The sequence below is a fragment of the Ovis canadensis genome, chromosome 4, assembly GCF_042477335.2.
Source record: "Ovis canadensis isolate MfBH-ARS-UI-01 breed Bighorn chromosome 4, ARS-UI_OviCan_v2, whole genome shotgun sequence".
Classification (NCBI taxonomy): Eukaryota; Metazoa; Chordata; class Mammalia; order Artiodactyla; family Bovidae; genus Ovis; species Ovis canadensis.
In genome coordinates, this window is record NC_091248.1 from 105706758 (window position 1) to 105727256 (window position 20499).

The 20499-nt window shown below is 36.9% G+C and overlaps 1 protein-coding gene across 2 annotated transcripts in view; it reads right to left on the reverse strand.

The window, feature by feature from the left end:
* Window positions 1–1490: 1490 nt before the first annotated feature.
* Window positions 1491–20499, reverse strand: part of GRM8 (glutamate metabotropic receptor 8) — an 883624-nt gene continuing 864615 nt past the window's right edge. The window contains exons 10-11 of one of the 2 annotated variants that reach the window (XM_069588313.1): window positions 10382–10628; window positions 1491–3687 (exon numbers count right to left, since the gene is read on the reverse strand). In XM_069588313.1, coding sequence (XP_069444414.1) covers window positions 3638–3687; window positions 10382–10628 — 297 coding nt within the window. In that variant the 3' untranslated portion in view covers window positions 1491–3637. Of the gene's footprint in view, window positions 3688–10326; window positions 10629–20499 lie in introns of both variants that reach the window. The other variant, XM_069588314.1, reaches the window with a different exon arrangement.

The window sequence follows — 20499 nt, forward strand, 5'->3', positions numbered from 1 at the left end:
GTTATGCTACAAAAAGTTTTGTAAGGAATAAACTGAAATAGAACATAGACAGTGGAAATTTTTTTTTAACAATTGTTCTTTTTGTTACTATAATATGATACTTTCCAAGAATGACAGCAAGCTTCTGAACAGTCATAGACTTCATTTCTTTTTAAGGAAATCTTTTCTTCTAGCTATGCTCAAATGTTTCTTCATTATTCATATGTCTATTAAAAGGCAACAATAATAAAAGCAAAAAGGAGCATTTCTAAAGATTTTGTATGATTAGAATATTCTATAATTTGGCATTGTTTCTTATCCATCCTTTCATGCAACCTTATTGTTATTTTTAGTAATTTTATTCTAAAAGATAGATGAAATACTCACATTAAAGGAATTTAAATAAATGTAATGAGAAAAATTGGTAATGTTGCATAATAGAGTTTAAGAATGGCATTTCTTCCACTTAAAGACTGAATAAAACATCATTGTTGGCTGACATAATTTAGAAAATTGTTATTCTCCACTGTCATTGGTAAATAATAGAGAATATAGTCAAAGGGGAAGGAAATAAAATGATACAAACTTCTGTTCTTAGTGAGATTTCCTGTAATATGGTATTTACTTAAAAAACGTAAAATCCTGTTCTTCTAAAATGATAAATTTTATGTGAAAATTTCTGATAAACACCAAAAATTAAGCTTAATCACTTAGCTCCCTATTCATGTCCCAGTGGTCACCCCTCGAATTTAAATTTATGATAAATTTTCCTTAAAAATAAAATTAGTCTGTGCCAGCTCAACCATCACAGATTCAGATGCCTTTAAATATTAGCAAGTATAAGCTAATTTTTTTTAAAATTGAGGTCAGATTTAGTTGGCCCAAGGTCACACTGATATGTTGCTTATTGTATACAAGTGACATTTGCTGAATATTACCTTAGGCTACATTTTTAGCATTCCCTCTGGCATGCTGAGATTAGATGTGACATTTCCTGGCCAGAATAAAACACAAGGTCGATTCTAAAGAATATAATAGTATATTATTTCCATGCAACTTTGCGTTTGCTTATCTATAGTACACAGGCAGTTCGTTTTAAAGCATGGGACTTGTGAACCACTACTAGGCACACGCTAAATCCTTCTCCTTACAGGATGTCTCCCCACACTGTCCCAGCATGTATGACTATCCCCTGAGCCCTCTGCAGAGTCCCTGAGAAAATAACTGCAGTGGAGGTCAGAATGTTCCAGCTCCTACTAGAAGAGAGTGAGGGAGTTTATCCTCCCATTGCCTGGGGAGATGATAGTTTCATCAGGAAGAAAATTTCCCACTGAGATAATGTTATACAAGATAATTGGCATATGTAAATCTATGAAAACTATTATTCAACTCCATTATGAGCTAAATAAAAATCTGTAGAACACCAAAGAATTATCAATTGTTTACAAAAGTACTTAAGAAAGACAACCCATTAGTAAGTTTGTAACTGGAAAAACAATTTGGAAATGTAGTGAATTTGGCTTAATGTTTTATTTTTCTTTCTAAAGCCTTAAAAGGAAAAAATCATCATCATCATAAAAACCCACCGTTGATCCAGCTTTGCTCTCATAATCACTCTGTCGCATCCACTTACCCTAACTAGAGTCAACTATTAAACGAAAATATGAATATATACTTGAATTTTGCTCTCTGAATGAAATACAAGGCTTGCAAAATTCAAGCATTTTTTTCCTCAGCCAAACATCTATATACTTACTAGTTTAAAAAATTGTAAAAATGGATAGTAATCTCCAATACAGAGAAAACTGTCCATTTAAAAATTAAAATATGATCTAATTAATTTTCTTGGTTAGCTATTGATACTGAGCTACATGGCACAATAAAATATATTAAATATGTAGTTATGAGTTTAGTTTGTTTTAAACTAGGCCTTATCTAGAAAGGCACACCTAGAGATGGGTTTACAATCCTGATTACAGGATTGTATTTATCAGTAATTCAGATTATCTGAAAACTTGAAAATAATACTCTTTCTTGATTTACATGTTATCTACAAGCAACAGATACTATAGCAAGAGGCCAATAAGTACCCATTTCCTTCTGTATGCAGCTCTCTGGGTTGGGATCTAGGAAATGTTACTCTGTGTTGAAGGTGCCTGAACTGTTCTACTTTAACCCTCTATATTAAATAAAGTGACTGTCAATATCCTAGTTGAAGCTACAGAGCACAGATAGCTCTTTATATTTATAAGGAGTGCAATGAGCCATCCAAGCTAACTCAGCAGAGAGAACATTTAGTAACAAAATGATCTTAGAGACCCATTGACTTGATGGATGTCTGGGACTGTGTAGATAAGAGGCACCCATGATAAAAATGGTAGTAGATTTGAAGTCTGTAACAGGGTCTGTTTAGCCATCCTAGCATGGTTTATTAGCGTGACACAGGCTCCCTGTTTTCTCTCTCTTTAATGATACTGTTCTATGAACCAATGAATGTTTTCATTTGGAAAATAAGAAAGCATTGACATGTTATCTGAACTGTGGTTTCTTTAGTGATGCCAAGGGAATAAATATGTTAATTCTGTGCTTTGAGGAATGTATTGGGTAAGGGTCATTACTTCATTGATTTCATTGGACACCATATCCAGGTGAGAAAAAGTTAATATTATACACCTTGGACTATTTCATTATGCAAAAGTTTGACTTAGAAAATGGAGAATTTCAGTGATACTTGGATATACTTTTAGATGAAGACTTTCAGATTATATTCTCACAAGTCACATTTAATATTTAACTCATCATTTGTTAATTATGATACCTGAAGCAATTGGCCTCAAACTACTACTTGATTCTTCAGGAAAGAGGCAATTACTATGAAAAACTACCACATAAATCTTGAAATAGTCACAAAGTCTTACACAAATAATTCTTTTTGATATAGAAATAAAAAACAATCTTCTTCACATACAAGGACATGTACAAAAACACATTCCTCGAGGAAATAGTATTTTCTTGGCACATCAGGGCTTTTACAGCAGGAGTTAAATAACGGCAGAAGTGCCAACTGGAAAGAGTTTTCCCTGGCTTTAAAACTGGAACAAAACAACTCTCAACATTTGCAAAACATTCCTTTATTATTAGAAATAAATTATTTGTATAAAAAATTGCATGCGTCAACCATTGCATTTATTTTTAGCACAACCCAGGGCTTCAATCCGGTCAGCCATTACAAGAAACAGACTCATTGTCTTATACAAGTTGAACAATGTGGGACAGGAACGGGAGTTCTCACAATCACAGAAAAATACTTACAAGAATAACATCAGACAAGGTTTATTTCATATTTCAACAGCATTTGTTTTTGTTTTTGTTTTTTTCACAAGCTAACATTAGTTTCCTTTTGTGATTTTTTTTTTAACTGCTCATGAATAAGCAATACTTTAGCTTGACACTCATTGGTTGTATTGTATAAAACGGGTTTCTTCACTCCCTATTATTAATACTTTTGGCTTGTGGCTACTTTTTGTTCCTTACAAGATTGACTATTGATTTGATTGATTGTAGTCTACAGAGATCTCCAGGAGTGAGTGTTGGTGGTGTCACGTTCATTGTTTAAGATCGCATACCACATTTCTTCATATTGTATCATTTCCCTGTTTCAGATTGAATGATTGCTGTAGCTGATATATGTCGTCTTGGTGGAGGAAGCTGTTAAGACAAATTAAAACAAATTATAGTACAGGATAATACATCAGTTTGTTAAAATGATCTTAAAATTCAAATCTTAAAGTGACTTTTTACGGTATGTGGTCTTTACAACGTTATTTTAAACCATGTGGTAGGAATTCAACAGCTGTAGAAATAAAAAGCAGAATTTTTGATCTGTGAAACCACTAGTTTCATTTATAATATATACATTTAGCAGAAAACTAAAAATATGAACACCTTGGTGTTTAATAAAGTTAGGTGAAATTCTATTTAATGTGTGTTTTGATTAACAGAGATTTACAGGGTAAAAAAATGAAAGAACAGATCAATTCTGTATCCTGAAAAATAAAAAAAGATTTTTTTTTTAATAATCCACATTAAAGACATCGATTTTTTAAGCCTGCTTGATGACCAAAAAAGGGTCAGTCATTATAATTGGCTTCCCTGGTAGCTCAGACGGTAAAGCGTCTGCCTACAATGCAGGAGACCTGGGTTCTGTCCCTGGGTTGGGAAGATCCCCTGGAGAAGGAAATGGCAACCCACTCCAGTATTCTTGCCTGGAAAATCCCATGGACTGAGGATCCTGGTAGGCTACAGTCCATGGTATTGCAAAGAGTTGGACACGACTGAGCGACTTCACTTCACTTCATTATAATTAGTCATGCTTTGAGAGTGAATGTATCTTTTATTTAAATATAATACTTTTAAACTCTAAAAGTGAGTGCACTAAAATGTATTGCCAACACATATTTATGGTCTGGGTTCATCAAAAGGATGCAAATGGAGATGTTTAAAAAATAAAGACTTGAAGAAGCAAATGAATATTTAAGTTTTCTGGTACCAGCTTACTGTGAAATAAAACCCATTATTGTAAGATTATTAAATAGGTATGAACAAGAAAATATTCTAAGTCAAATTGATATTTATACTCAAATTTCCAGAAATACAAGTCTAAATCCAGATAATTCCTTTGTGTTTTTGAAAGCTGTGATGGAATAAATCTCTGTTCTGAAATTCAAGTGTGATATTCTATTTTTCAGTGGAATTCTGGAATAAATGAGAAAAAATAAGAAAAAATGCTGAATGTATATGTTTCACTTTGTTGTTTAGTCACTAAGTTGTGTCTGATTCTTTTGTGACCCCCATGGATTGTAGCCCACCAGGCTTCTTTTGTCCATGGGATTTCTCAGGCAAAAATACTGGAGTAGGTTTCCATTTCCTTTGCCAGGGGATCTTCCTAACTCAGGGATCAAATCCTCATCTCCTAAACTGGCAGGCAAATTCCTTACCATGGAGCCACCAGGGAAGCCTACCTATTTCACTGCATAAATCCAATTCACAGTGAAACAGATTTTTTTTTTTAAGAGAATGATTTACTTTTGAACACTGAATAAGAAAATTGTAAAGTTTCTTCTCTGAAATAATGGGTGATTACACTCATTCCATTTTAGTGTACATGAACTCTGCTAATTGACCAGATAATTTTTATCAGAGACCAGCATTACCTAAAGACCACAATCAGTAAAATTAAAGCAAGTAGCCCAGGATGTGTTAATTGTAGATGTTTTTGCTATTTTTATTTCCTTGACTAATACGAGCTTCATGCTAAAAACAGGTGGGATATATCTGCATATCTTTCTATAGTGCTCACATTAGATTATTATTGACGTGCAATTGAAAGGAAGTAGATCTTAGACTTGGTTTTAAATTGCATCCTCTTCTCTACAAAATGAGTACCAAAACATCACTAAACCAGGTTACAGGGCCTCAGTTTCATCACTGGTCCACAATCCAGAACATTGGGTTTTTGTGAGGACAGAGGCAGGGGAGATTTGTGGTGGAACAGCAGTTTTCTTAGAGAATCAATATGGAATGCTTTCTTTCTGTTTACTCCTCTAAAAGCTAGGGTGTCTGTTCCATTTGGTTTGGTGTAAAATGGGACAGTGATTCTTATGGTCTTTATTTCATTTTTTTTCTTTCTTGTTTGTATAATGTTATCATATCCCTCTAAATATTTTCTAAGAAAATAAAATCTATACTTCAGCTATGTTTTTGAAAGACTTTCATATGGTCTTTGTTGATAAGATGAAGAAAAATTATGAGTTAAAAAAATGGCCCTGAAGGAAAAATACTCAACTTTTTGCCATATTCAGTATATTTAATAACTAAACATGTAAGAAATATTTATCAGATTTGAAGATGGGTAGAAAGAAAAATTATGGGGGTAACAGAAGAACAATAACCAAAGGACCTTGATGAAGATGATATTCAGATGTTATTCAAGGATCATTCCAACTTTAAGACTCTAAACCTCTTTAGAAATTCGTGTTTTATTTTTTAGACTCTTAGAAGTGACCTCCAGAAAAAGATGGTAGAATTCTACTGAGAACTAAGACTATACTTTACAAAAGGAAAGTAATTGTAATTTTTTTTATTAGAAAAGGGATGCAAGGCTCTGAACATGTCTGAATTTTAAGTCTTATCTTTTCTATTATTCAGAGACCAATCTAGACATTATGGGCCAGATCACTAGGGAAAATGATATTGCACACAATAAAGCAAGTCATGTGAATATTTTTTGCAAGTCAGTGCATATAAGGGCTTCCCAAGTGGCAGTAGTGGTAAAGAACATGCCTGCCGATGCAGGAGATGCAGGTTCCATCTCTGGATCTGGAAGATCCCCTGGAGAAGGAAATGGCAACCCATTCCAGTATTCTTGCCTGGGAAATCTCATGAACAGAGGAGCCTTGCGGGCTACAGTTCATGGGGCTGTTAAATGTTGGACATGACTGAAGTGACTTAGCATATAGGTACGCACACATGCACTGCATATAAGGGCTATGTTAGGACTTCCTTGGAAGTCCAGTGGTTAAGACTCTGAGCTCCCAGTGCAGCGTGCATGAGTTCCATCCCTGGTCAGCGAATGAAGTGCCACACAGGGATTTGGCAGTGCATGGCCAAAAAAAAAAAAAAAAAATCTGTTTATAGCATTCTATAGCCTATTAAGTGTGTAATAATAGTGTGTCTAAAAACATGATGCACATGACTTCACTAGACAAAAATATTGCTGAAAAATGCTAACCATCATCCAACAATGCAAGTTTCACACAAATGCTCAGTTTTTGAAAAAAAAAAGGAAAAAGATGCAGTATCTGGGAAACACAATCAAGTGAAGCTCAATAGAAGGAGGTATGTCTGCGGATTTTCATGGCAGCAGTGGTACCTTTGCCTTCATTCCAGAAGTCTTACAGAACACAAAGGATTCAGAGATATACATATGAACTAATGTAATACTTCTGATGATGAATATGCTTTGTGAAAATCAGGTTTGAATTCAGCAACAATGAATTTCCTGTGCACACACACTGGGTTTATAAGCCAGAGAAAGCGGATCTACCTCCAACAGCAGCTGTTCTCATGAATTATGCATGAACAGAACTTAAGGACTACCATGTTACAACACTTGTTAATTGGGTACCGTTGATAAAATTCATATATATCAACTTTGTTCCTAAGTCTCTTTTCAGGAGAAGTTTTATGAAACAACACTTGACCTTTTTACATGTGAAATGTAGTATTCTGCAAATTCAATCATTAACATGGATTGGTTTGGTGTACCTTCCAGCTTCACATTCCTTTTATTTATTCTGTGTACCTTTAGAAGCTTTAAAACCTTATATGTATGATCAGAATTTCAGGCATTAACAAGTCATCTTTAAGATGAAATGGCTTAAGTATGAGGAATTTGTAGAGATCTATCAAGTTGAAGAAAAAATATTGCATGTATATCATAAATACACAGCTAATTTGAAAAAAATTCCAACTGTAGAACAGTATCCATAATTATCAAATCCTTCACATATTAAAAATAGAGATGCTAAAACAATAGTTTTTGAATTTTGTCTTCTCTTTTCTATGACCCCGAGGCCAATTTATATTTTCAAGACAGCAATGATATATCTACCTTTACATAGTGATTTATAGTTTACAAAACACTATCCTGTATGTCATTGTCATGTCATGGTAGTGAGGTTGATTTATCAAAAGTCTGATAGCAGAAAGTAAGAGAATGCAACAACATGGATACAGTCCCAGGGAATTAACCACCCTGGGACTGATTGAGAATGGGCTCCCTCAGTTTTGCAAGGAGGTATTTCAAATCCAAGGAGGTACAATACTAGTTACAGAGAATTTAATGGCAAGAGCTTTTTCAGTTTTCAATTATACTTTCAAAGACATAAAATGTTCTTATAGAAGAAAAATATTGCATTTAAGCTCTTCAAGTTTTTGAGAGTTTGTGATTTTGGAAGACTTTTGACTCCATTCAAACATGTGGCAGACGGGATAGGCATCCACAGGGTCCATGGTTGCTAGTGGTCTAAGTAAGCAAAGGTTAATAGTGGTTACAGGGCCTAGGATGGAAGAAGGATGTGTGGAGATTTCCTACACTCTTTTCTTGAATGTCTGAACTGTAATCACTTTATCTGAGCCTAATTCATTCAACCCAAACCACTCCTGTAAAAGATGAAAACTACAAAGTACAGTTTAACCTTCTTTGAGGTCATAATTGACTTTATCTTGATTCACCTTATCTTAGCTTTCTGTCACCTTTCAAAAGTGAGCATTTGACTCCTCCAGAATATTATTGGATTACCCACCAGAGAGGCTCCACTTTTGTAATCTTTCATTCTTATTTCAGAAGAAATAGGGAAATGTACTCATGCTATGAAATTTCCATTTCAGCGTCAATAGAAAATAATAGAAGGAAAACAAAATGTGTTAGACTTATTTTATGACATGGGATTAGTCTTTATCAACATCAGAAATTTTCCCTTCAGGGAACCAATTTATTTTTTAAAGGGGTGGAAAATGTTGATTATTTTTTTCCTTATTACATTCCAGAGGTAAATCTAGGATAACTGATATTTACTTCACTGTATATTTGCTTGTTTCCATTTGCAGCCATACTATGTAAAGTTCTCTGGATTGCTGTTAAAAAACAAATGCATCTATAGACTCTGGTGAGTCATACTGAGAGATGCCAGTGTTCAAACTGTATCACTGGCCATCCTACAATAGGTATTAACTTCCTGCACTGATGCTTTCAAGGCACAGAAGCACATCAAATTCTGCCCTCAAGTCACAAGCATTCTACTCTGATAGAATGCCTTTAAGAGTGGTTTTAGTACACCCTCTGCTAAGTGCCCAAATAGCTCCACTATCAGTCAGTTCCCTACCTATAATCAGAGGTGGTTTTAACAATCTGATACCAAACCAACCCTTATTGTATCTTCTCTTGTACTTTTTTAAGGGTTCACATTTGCAGAAGGGTGAATAGATATATGGATAAATTTGATATTCATCTTCCTAGAGGATCTGGCCAATCATTCAGAAGTCTGATAGTAATTGAAGTCAGTAAGTTTAATTAATACATGCTTATTTAGTAAGGATAATTCTGCATATAGGGCATTAAAGTAGACAGTGTTGTAGATTAAGTTGTTATAATAATTGAATCAGCTAAAATCAACTCAATCATCCCTGTATTTAATGTCAAATGTACAGAGAATAGGAGATATAGCCTCCTGGAAGAATCTGAGAGAGATTGTGTGTGTGTGTGTGTGTGTGTGTGTGTGTGTTTGTATACATACTCTCACTGTATTCAACTTTCTGGTATTTTGCAATACATACTTTCAATTTTCTGTTCTTCAGTAGATACCAAGATGGACTTGAATAGTTCAGTTAAACTCTACTGGATTACTTTGGTAATAGTGATTTGTTATGTGCTTCTTCAAGGATGAATATAGAGAAGAGGAAGATAGGTGAGGAAAGGAAAAGTGGAGGGGTGGTTGTAGTAGCAAGTGTCCTATTTTCAGGGTCATGAGGCTTTCAGAGAAGAACTCTATCTGAATATATATTAAGAATTAGAGAGATCAATGAAAGCCAGAGAAGGGGATCACTTTGGGGAAACAAATATAAACTATGACTGAACCTAACATGTTGGCTAAATAATTTTCTCCTTTCCCTAAATACCTAAATAGCATATTGTCCTCTTGTGTAAGGGGCTTCCCTGATGGCTCAGTGGGTCAAGAATCTGCCTGGAAAGCAGGAGACACAGGTTTGATCCCTAGGTTGGGAAGATCCCCTGGAGGAGGGCATGGCAACCTGCTCCAGCATTCTTGCCTAAAGAATCCCATGGACAGAGGAGCCTGGCGGGCTACAGTCCATGGGGTCACAAAGAGTTGAAAACAACTGAAGCAACTCAGCACACACACATGCTATTTGTGTAAGATCTTTGGTAACATGCTCCATAAATACTAGTTAACTGCTAATTCTATGAAAAGCAACCCATATTGAACTAACAATTGGAGAATGAATACTAAAAGATAATTTTATAAATGGAGCCTAGTTCCAAGCTTCAAGCTCTGTGATGCTTCACAAGAGAGACTTGAGCATCACCCTTTGTAAAAGAGAATTTGTGTCTATGTTCGTGCTCTGGAGAGGAGACACTTGCACTGAAATCCTTTGGTTCTAACCAAATGGTTCTAACTACTGTGATGGTCTCATGGTGTGTGGGTAGCACCATGCCCTTGGAACCATGTTGTACAGTCCCCAAGACCAGTAGAAGAATGTTCAACGTACATCTATCAGGAAGTGCTCCCGCTCTTGACCATCGGAAAGTCTACGGATGACTTACTGTTGGTTTCAAGACTCTCACAGAGTTCGCTTTTCACCTCGCCATTTGGTCTGTCATTGCCTTTTTGGATCAGTTTGCTTTGCATGGTGGCAGCGGTCACCACAGCCTTGAAGCTCCTCTTGCGTTTTTGAACATTCTGCTCTGGATGAAAAATTATAATATAAACCTTGGGCATATACAGCATGCCTAGAGACACCGAAGCACTTAAACTCATGGAGACAGTGAGTGTTGTTGTCTGGATGTACATCTGAGGAAGGAAAAAAAAAAAAAAGGAATCAATGTTGGTAAGCCTGATCTAAGATACAGCAAATAACACAACCATTTTCTGAAATTGTCTCAGTTTCTCTTCTAAAAGGTCCTTATTCAAATTACCCTTACTTATAGTCGAACTTTCCTTTATCCCCACCCACACATGTGGATAAAGTTGTATTATTGATAAAGCCCAATTCCTTAAAACAGACCAAAAAACAAGTAGGCTGATGGAGCTTAATTTCCTGTTTAGATTGTAATTAACCATATATAAGGAAGGGAACAAAACTAGTCTAGCCAAAAATTAACACTTTATGTCACACAAACCTTCTTCAGGGGGATATCCCAGGGTCAAACGTTATCCTTTAAACAATAAACTTAACCTAGAAGGTAAATTATATACAGTAGAAATAGAGTGGGAGTGAAATAGTCCATAACATCACTCTTTCACACCATTGCTTGAATAATGCTAGTGTTTGCATCTACACATAATGACTTAAGTCGAGCTTCCAAACCTGATAAATCACAAGCATGCCATAAGGGCTTGATTTTTTTAACAGCCTCTCCCACCCAGAGATAATTCTGAGGGGGTTCTAGATGACAGCATCAGATCCAAATATGCGTGGGTGCGTGGGTGCGTTTAGAAAATAATGAAAGACTTCCTCCTTCCAGGATTGAAATATGCCCTTTGGGGATGGATCCTGACATCTGCATTTTGAGAATTCTCCCTGTGTGTTCATTTTTTATCCTTATTTCACTGAAATTGACTGCTCTGGTGCTTACAAAGAGAAGGCCCTCTGGAAGATTTTTCTCCCTGCAATCTAGAGGTTAATGAGCTGAAAAAGTCAAGCATAAAATCATTGCTTTTGGCTTTTTCATTTTGTTATGAAAACAGACATGATAGTATTCTAATCTCTTCTCTTCCCCAGTATTATTGAGGTATAATCAAAAATAGAAATTCCATATATTTAAGTATAGAACTTGATATTTTGCTGAACATATTATGAAATTATCTCAATCAAGTTAATTAATGTATCCATTACAGTTACCATTATTTCCATTCATTCTTTTTTTTTTTTTTAATTTGGTTACATCAGATCTTAGTTGCAGCTCTGTGGCTCTTCACTGCAGTACATGGCTGTGGTTGCCAACAACATGTGGGATATTAGTTCCATAACCAAGGATCAAACCCATATCCCATGCATTGAAAGTCAGATTCTTAATCACTGGATCACCAGAGAAGATTCTTATTCATTCTTTTTATTTTATTTTAATTTTTGGTGAGAATATTTAAGCAAATTTCAAATATTTAAGAAAATTTCAAGTGTATGCAATTCAGTAATTTTACTATAGTCACATATTCATCTTGCATTACTGGAAGTTCATACATTTTGAACGGTATCTCCTCAGTTCCCCTTCCCCCTGCCCTTGGTAACCACAGTTCTGCTCTCTGCTTCTATGAGTCTGCCTATTTAAAATATTTTTAAATATTTAAAATATTTAGGCTATTTTAGAGCCAACTAATTGGAAAAGACCCTGATGCTGGCAAGATTGAGGGCAGGAAGAAAAGGGGGCAACAGAGGATGAGATGGTTGAATGCTATCATCGACTCAATGACATGAGTTTGAGCAAACATCAAGAGATAGTGAAAGAGAGAGAAGCCTGGTGTGCTGCAGTCCCTGGGGTCACCAAGAAGTGGACACAACTGAGTGACTGAACAACGATTTTAGGTTCCACATGTGAGTGAAATCATGTGGCATTTCTGGGTAATTTTCCCTTAGAATAATGTCCTCCAGGTTCATCCATGTTGCCACAAATATCAAGATTTCCTTTTTTTTTTTTTTTTGAGAGTCAGTAATATTCTATCATATGAATATATCACATCTTTAAAAATAAAAACCTTTGATTTACTAACATTTTTCATTCCTTGAGCTCAAAAGATAATTTTTCCCAAATAAGTTGGAATATTGAGGCTACAAGTAGCCATGTTTTAAGATTATGAAGAGATTCCTTGATCATTTACTTGATCTTCATTAATATCTGTTCACGAGTAATGATACCTATGAAAACATCAAGTTGTCAGATTGCATCTGGTAATCCCCAGGACCCATGCAAATTGTGTCCTTTTTAATAAAGGCTCAAAATACATATACCTTCAAGGATAAATACTTGAATCAACCTATGGCTGCCTTTTTCTAGGGGAGACTGTTTCTATTAACAGATGACAAAGCCTTGAATAAGGCACTGTCCAGCCTGTGAAGAAAACTTTAGACACCCCTAAAGAGGCTGTCCTTGTCAGAGAAATCATATCCTGTGGATTACTGAGTTTAAGTTCAGTTTATCTACCACTAAAGCTGCTCTTTGCTTAAAACCCTATCATGAGTGTGGGAACACTCATCAAGTAGAGATATTTAGGATTGGCTTCTTTCAAAGTTCGCCTCCTAGGGAAGTCTTCCATGATAAATCTTATCTTAATTATATTGTCCTTATTTTACTTCTAAGCACTAATGCATTGAAAAATAAATACAGTGGAGCACTTGCTAATGTGTTACTATGTAATTATAGTCATTTATGTAAACTTGCAATAATTCATATAAAACATACAAATAGACTATAAACTTCCTTAGGATATGTAATCAACATTTTTCCTTATATATCTCTAAAAATTACATAATAATTACTTAGATATCACTCATAATACAGAAATTACATAATAATTACACATTAATTATGTAATAATAATAAGAAATTACATAATAATTATATACATAATATAATTACATAATAATTACTTGAAAAAGGAAATGGCAAGCTACTCCAGTATTCTTGCCTAGAGAATCCCGTGGACAGAGGAGCCTGATGGGCTACAGTCCATAGGGTCACAAAGAGTCAAGACATGACTTAGCAACTAAACAACAATAATTACGTAGATACCACTCATTATTTTCAAGTATATGAAGATCTTCAAGAATCCCTTGATTTATACAAATAATATAAAATATGTTTCCTATATATTCCACTCTGTGAAATGGACATTGAGATTGATGATGTTTTAAATGAGAAACACAAAATAATGAGATGTGAATCCAGATTATACAGGTTGGGCTATGCATGTGCATGTACATGCTAGGCCACTTCAGTCATGTCCTACTGCTTGTGACCCCATGGACTGTAGCCCACCAGGCTCCTCTGTAAGTAGGATTCGCAGGCAAGAATACTGGAGTGGGAGGCCTCAATACAGGCATCATGAAAACACATCCCTCAGCAAAGTGATAAATTAATACATGTCATGACCTCTTAGGCTCAGTTCAGTTCAGTCGCTCGGTCATGTCCAACTCTTTGCAACACCATGGACTGCAGAATGCCAGGCTTCCCTCTCCATGACCAACTCCCGGAGCTTACTCAAACTCATGTCCATTGAGTCAGTGATGCCATCCAGCCATCTCATCCTCTGTCATTCTCTTCACCTCCTGCCTTCAATCTTGCCCAGCATCAGGGTTTTTTCCAGTGAGTCAGTTCTCAGGTGGCCAAAGTACTGGAGCTTCAGCTTCAGCATCAGTCCTTCCAATGAATATTCAGGACTGATTTCCTTTAGAATTGATTGGTTTGATCTCCTTGCACTCCAAGGGACCCTCAAGAGTCTTCTCCAACACCATAGTTCAAAAGCATCAATTCTTTGGTGCTAAACTTCCTTTATAGTCCAACTTTCACATCCATACATGACCACTGGAAAAACCATTGCTTTGACTAGGCTACCTGCCAACAAGTGAAAACCCATATTACATTTGAGAGAACTACACAGTGGAAGTGAGAAATAGATTTAAGGGACTAGACTGATAGACAGAGTGCCTGATGAACTATGGACAGAGGTTCATGACATTGTACAGGAGACAGGAATCAAGACCATCTCCAAGAAAAAGAAATGCAAAAAAGCATAACAGCTCTCTGAGGAGGCATTACAAATAGCTCTGAAAATAAGGGAAGTGAAAAGCAAAGGAGAAAAGGAAAGACATACCCATATGAATGCAGAGTTTCCAAAGAATAGCAAGGAGAAATAAGAATGCTTCCTCAGTGATCAATGCAAAGAAATACAGGAAAATAATAGAATGGGAAAGACTAGAGAGCTCTTCAAGAAAATTAGAGATACCAAGGGAACATTTCATACAAAGATGGGCTCAATAAAGGACAGAAATGGTAGCAACCTAACAGAAGCAGAAGATATTAAGAAGAGGTGGCAAGAATACACAGAAGAACTGTACAAAAAAGATCTTCATGATACAGATAATCACGATGGTGTGATCACTCACCTAGAGCCAGACATCCTGGAATGTGAAGTCAAATGGGCCTTAGGAAGCATCACTACAAACAAAGCTAGTGGAGGTGATGGAATTCCAGTTGAGCTATTTCAAATCCTGAAAGATGATGCTGTGAAAGTGCTGCACTCGATATGCCAGCAAATTTGGAGAACTCAGCAGTGGCCACAGGACTGGAAAAGATCAGTTTTCATTCCAATCCCAAAGAAAGGCAATGCCAAAGAATACTCAAACTACCACACAATTGCACTCATCTCACATGCTAGTAAAGTAATGCTTAAAATTCTCCAAGCCAGGCTTCAGCAATATGTGAACCATGAACTTCCAGATGTTCAAGCTGATTTTAGAAAAGGCAGAGGGACCAGAGATGAAATTGCCAACATCCACTGGATAATGGAAAAAGCAAGAGAGTTCCAGAAAAACATCTATTTCTGCTTTATTGACTATGCCAAAGCCTTTGACTGTGTGGATCACAATAAACTGTGGAAAATTCTTCAACAGATGGCAATACCAGACCACCTGACCTGCTTCTTGAGAAATCCGTATGCAAGTCAGGATGCAACAGTTAGAATTGAACGTGGAACAGACTGGTTCCAAATAGGAAAAGGAGTATGTCAAGGCTGTATATTGTCAACCTGCTTATTTAACTTATATGCAGTGTATACCATGAGAAACGCGGGGCTGGAAGAAGCACAAGCTGGAATCAAGACTGCCAGGAGAAATATCAGTACCCTCAGATATGCAGATGACACCACCCTTATGGCAGAAAGTGAAAAAGAACTAAAGAGCCTCTTGATGAAAGTGAAAGAGGAGAGTTAAAAAGTTGGCTTAAAGCTCAACATTTAGAAAACTAAGATCATGGCATCTGGTCCCATCATTTCATGGCAAATAGATGGGGAAATAGTGGAAACAGTGTCAGACTTTATTTTGGGGGGCTCCAAAATCACTGCAGATGGTGATTGCAGCCATGAAATTAAAAGACGCTTACTCCTTGGAAGGAAAGTTATGACTAACCTAGACAACATAGTAAAAAGCAGAGACATTACTTTGTCAACAAAGGTCCATCTAGTCAAGGCTGTGGTTTTTCCAGTGGTCATGTATGTATGTGAGAGCTGGACTCTAAAGAAAGCTGAGCACTGAAGAATTGATGCTTTTGAACTGTGGTGTTGGAGAAGACTCTTGAGAGTCCCTTGGACTGCAAGGAGATCCAACCAGTCCATCATAAAGGAAATCAGTCTTGAATATTCATTGGAAGGACTGATGCTGAAGCTGAAACTCCAGTACTTTGGCCACCTGATGCAAAGAATTGACTCACTGGAAAAGACCCTGATGCTGGGATAGATTGGAGGCAGGAGGAGAAGGGGACGGCAGAGGATGAGATGGTTGGATGGCATCACCAACTTGATGGACATGGGTTTGGGTAGACTCTGGGAGTTGGTGATGGACAGGGAGGCCTGGCGTGCTGCGGTTCATGGGGTTGCAAAGAGTCAGACAGAACTGAGTGACTGAACTAAACTAAAAAAGATCTACTACAATTAAGAAAGTAAAAGTGAAGTCGCTCAGTTGTGTCCGACTCTTTGCAACCCCATGGACTTTAGCCTATCAGGCTCCTCCGTCCATGGGATTTTCCAGGCAAGAGTGCTGGAGTGGATTGCCATTTCCTTCTCCAGGGGATCTTCCTGACCCAGGAATCAAACCCAGGTCTCCCACATTGCAGGCAGACGCTTTACCATCTGAGCCACCAGGGAAGCCCGCTATAATTAAGAAGGTCCTGTTAAAGTATGACAATGTGCCTTTAAACCACATAAACCTCCCTAAGATATGCCGCCCACTTTTAGGCAACTTATGAATACTCATAAGATTCTCTTGCATTGGTTAATCCCCTTTGGACTCCTACTTATTCTCCTGCTAGTATAGCTTCAGAAAGGATAAGCAGAAAATGGGCTGCACAGAAAGGATATAAAGAAAAAATAGAGCCAAATGCAAATTACAGATATAAATATTTCAAAGTCTCTCAAATAGGTAAACTACCAATTTTATCAAAGTCAGACCCAGCCAAGTCAATTTAACTTAAAAAAGAAACAAAACCAAACATAAATACCTCTGGAGACAAAACAGCCATGAAACGATAGGAACATCTGCATTTATTATGCTCCTGCTCAGTTGCTAAGTTGCGTTCAACTTTTTTGGGACCCTGTGGACTGCAGTCTGCGAGCCTCCTCTGTGCATGGTATTTTCCAGGCAAGAATATTGGAGTGGGTTGCTATTTCCCCCTCCAGAGGATCTTTTCTCCCCAGGGATCAAACCTGTGTCTCCTACATTGGCTGGTGGGTTTATTACCACTAAGCTACCAGGGAAGCCCATTACATTGATTACTAGGATTCTTTTTATAAGTCTTATTCTGCTGGTCTTTTAAAAACATATAATACTAGACCAAACAATTCATAAACACCTTTCTAGTTTGAAAGTTTTATAAATTATATCTGCTACCATAAATATACATGATAAATTTCTTCCCTTTTCAGAATAATTTCTGTAATATATAGTATTTTATTTTGCTAAATATTAAGCATGAAGTAGATTCTGAAAAGCTGGTTTCCACATAAATGCATTACTGTAGTCTGTCCTTTCAGCAAACCAACTCAATAGAAGATGTAATAAACATAGAATTAGGCCAAATAGTACTATGCTTAGTGTTTCAAGCTCTCTTTCAGTCATTATGCTTGCAAACTATGCCATAATGCTGACCTTACTTATGTGCTCTCTTATAACAGCTTATGAAAATTTTAATGTGAGTTCTGAATGTAGAGTTCCAAAGAATAGCAAGAAGAGATAAGAAAGCCTTTCTTAGTGATCAATGAAAAGAAATAGAGGAAAACAACAAAATGGGAATGACTAGAGAGCTCTTCAAGAAAATTAGAGATACCAAGGGAACATTTCATACAAAGATGGGCTCAATAAAGGAAAGAAATGGTATGGACCTAAGAGAAGCAGAAGATATTAAGAAGAGGTGGCAAGAATACACAGAAGAACTGTACAAAAAAGATCTTCATGACACAGATAATCATGATGGTGTGATCACTCACCTAGAGCCAGACATCCTGGATGTGAAGTCAAATGGGCCTTAGGAAGCATCACTACAAACACAGCTAGTGGAGGTGATGGAATTCCAGTTGAGCTATTTCAAATCCTGAAAGATGATGCTGTGAAAGTGTTTCACTCAATGTGCCAGCAAATTTGGAAAACTCATCAGTGGCCATAGGACTGGAAAACGTCAGTTTTCATTCCAATCTCAAAGAAAGGCAATGCCAGAGAATGTTCAAACTACCGCACAATTCCACTCATCTCACACGCTACTAAAGTAATGCTTAAAATTCTCCAAGCCAGGCTTCAGCAATATGTGAACCATGAACTTCCAGATGTTCAAGCTGATTTTAGAAAAGGCAGAGGGACCAGAGATCAAATAGCCAACATCCATTGGATAATGGAAAAAACAAGAGAGTTCCAGAAAAACATCTACTTTTGCTTTATTGACTATGCCAAAGCCTTTGACTGTGTGGATCACAAGAAACTGTAGAAAATTCTGAAAGACATGGGAATACCAGACTACCTGACCTGCCTCTTGAGAAATCTGTACGCAGGTCAGGAAGCAACAAAGAACTGGACATGGAACAACAGACTGGTTCCAAATAGGAAAAGGAGTATGTCAAGGCTGTATATTGTCACCTTGCTTATTTAACTTCTATGCAGAGTACATCATGAGAAAAACTGGGCTGGAAGAAACACAAGCTGGAATCAAGATTGTCGGGAGAAATATCAGTACCCTCAGATATGCAGATGACACCACCCTTATGGCAGAAAGTGAAGAGGAACTAAAACACCCTTGATGAAAGTGAAAGTGGAGAGTGAAAAGTTGGCTTAAAGCTCAACATTTAGAAAATGAAGATCATGGCATCTGGTCCCATCACTTCATGGGAAATAGATGGGGAAACAGTGGAAACAGTGTCAGACTTTATTTTTTGGGGCTCCAAAATCACTGCAGATGGTGACTGCAGCCATGAAATTAAAAGACACTTACTCCTTGGAAGAAAAGTCATGACCAACCTAGGTAGCATATTCAAAGGCAGAGACATTACTTTGCCGACTAAGGTTCATCTAGTCAAGGCTATGGTTTTTCTAGTGGTCATGTATGGATGTGAGAGTTGGACTGTGAAGAAAGCTGAGTGCCAAAGAATTGATGCTTTTGAACTGTGGTGTTGGAGAAGACTCTTGAGAGTCCCTTGGACTGCAAGGAGATCCAACAAGTCCATTCTGAAGGAGATCAGCCCTAGGATTTCTTTGGAAGGAATGATGCTAAAGCTGAAACTCCAGTACTTTGGCCACCTCATGAGAAGAGTTGACTCACCGGAAAAGACTCTAAGGCTGGGAGGGATTGGGGGCAGGAGGAGAAGGGGACGACAGAGGATGAGATGGCTGGATGGCATCACTGGCTCGATAGACGTGAATCTGAGTGAACTCCTGGAGTTGGTGATGGACAGGGAGGCCTGGCGTGCTGCAATTCATTTGGTTGCAAAGAGTCGGACACGACTGAGTGACTGAACTGAACTGAACTACTACATAAAAACCATTTATACCAAAATCATACCCTAAAATCTAAAACCTTATGATGGCTAAGTCTTTGTTAACAGGATTTTAGACTGTGAGTAGACTGAGTTTTTGAACTTCATATTTGAATATGTGTTGAAATAAAATGACTATAATATAACCTCAGTGAAAGCAAAATAAGCAAAGAAATAAAATGCCACCACCTCCTGTCATTCTAGAGATGCTAATGTCTTAGCACCATGGATGATAGGACTTTTAGTATCTTCCATATTTCGGAAGAAATGGAGAGATTACATTAAAGGATTGATGTTTCCAACAATCTCCTGGATTTCTTTTATACCTGTTGAATAGTCTAATTATTTGAGTCATGTAAGGAAGGAACATGATCAAGCAGACCTAAAATTGAATTCCAGCACCAGTGCTTATGATTTATAATTTTTTTTAAGATATAGAGATTTACAGAGAAACTCCACAGTTGCCTTCTGGGTGGTAAAATTCCCTAGTCGACCCACCAGGTGAAAATAAAACATCCCTGGCAATTGGACAGTTGTGAGATCTTGTTTTCCTCTCTGACCTTTAGTTTCTTACCTATGAAATGGAAGAAATTAACACTTTTCCCATAGAAGGATTATAGGTAGAATGGCATGGTAGTAGTTTAGTCGCTAAGTAGTGCCTGACTCTCGCCTGCCAGGCTCCTCTGCCCATGGGATTTTCCAGGTCAGAATACTGGAATGGGTTTCCATTTCCTTCTCCAGGGGATCTTCCCGACCGAAAGATCAAACTCATGTCTCCTGCTTGGCAGGCAGGTTCTTTATTACTGAGCCACCAAAATGGAGAAAAAACAGTACTTTTTCATAGAAAGGTTACAGATGAAATGACATAATTTATATAAAATGACTCAAAGGCAGAAAAGAGTAGTAGCTCAACAAAGATTATTTGCCCTACAACTTT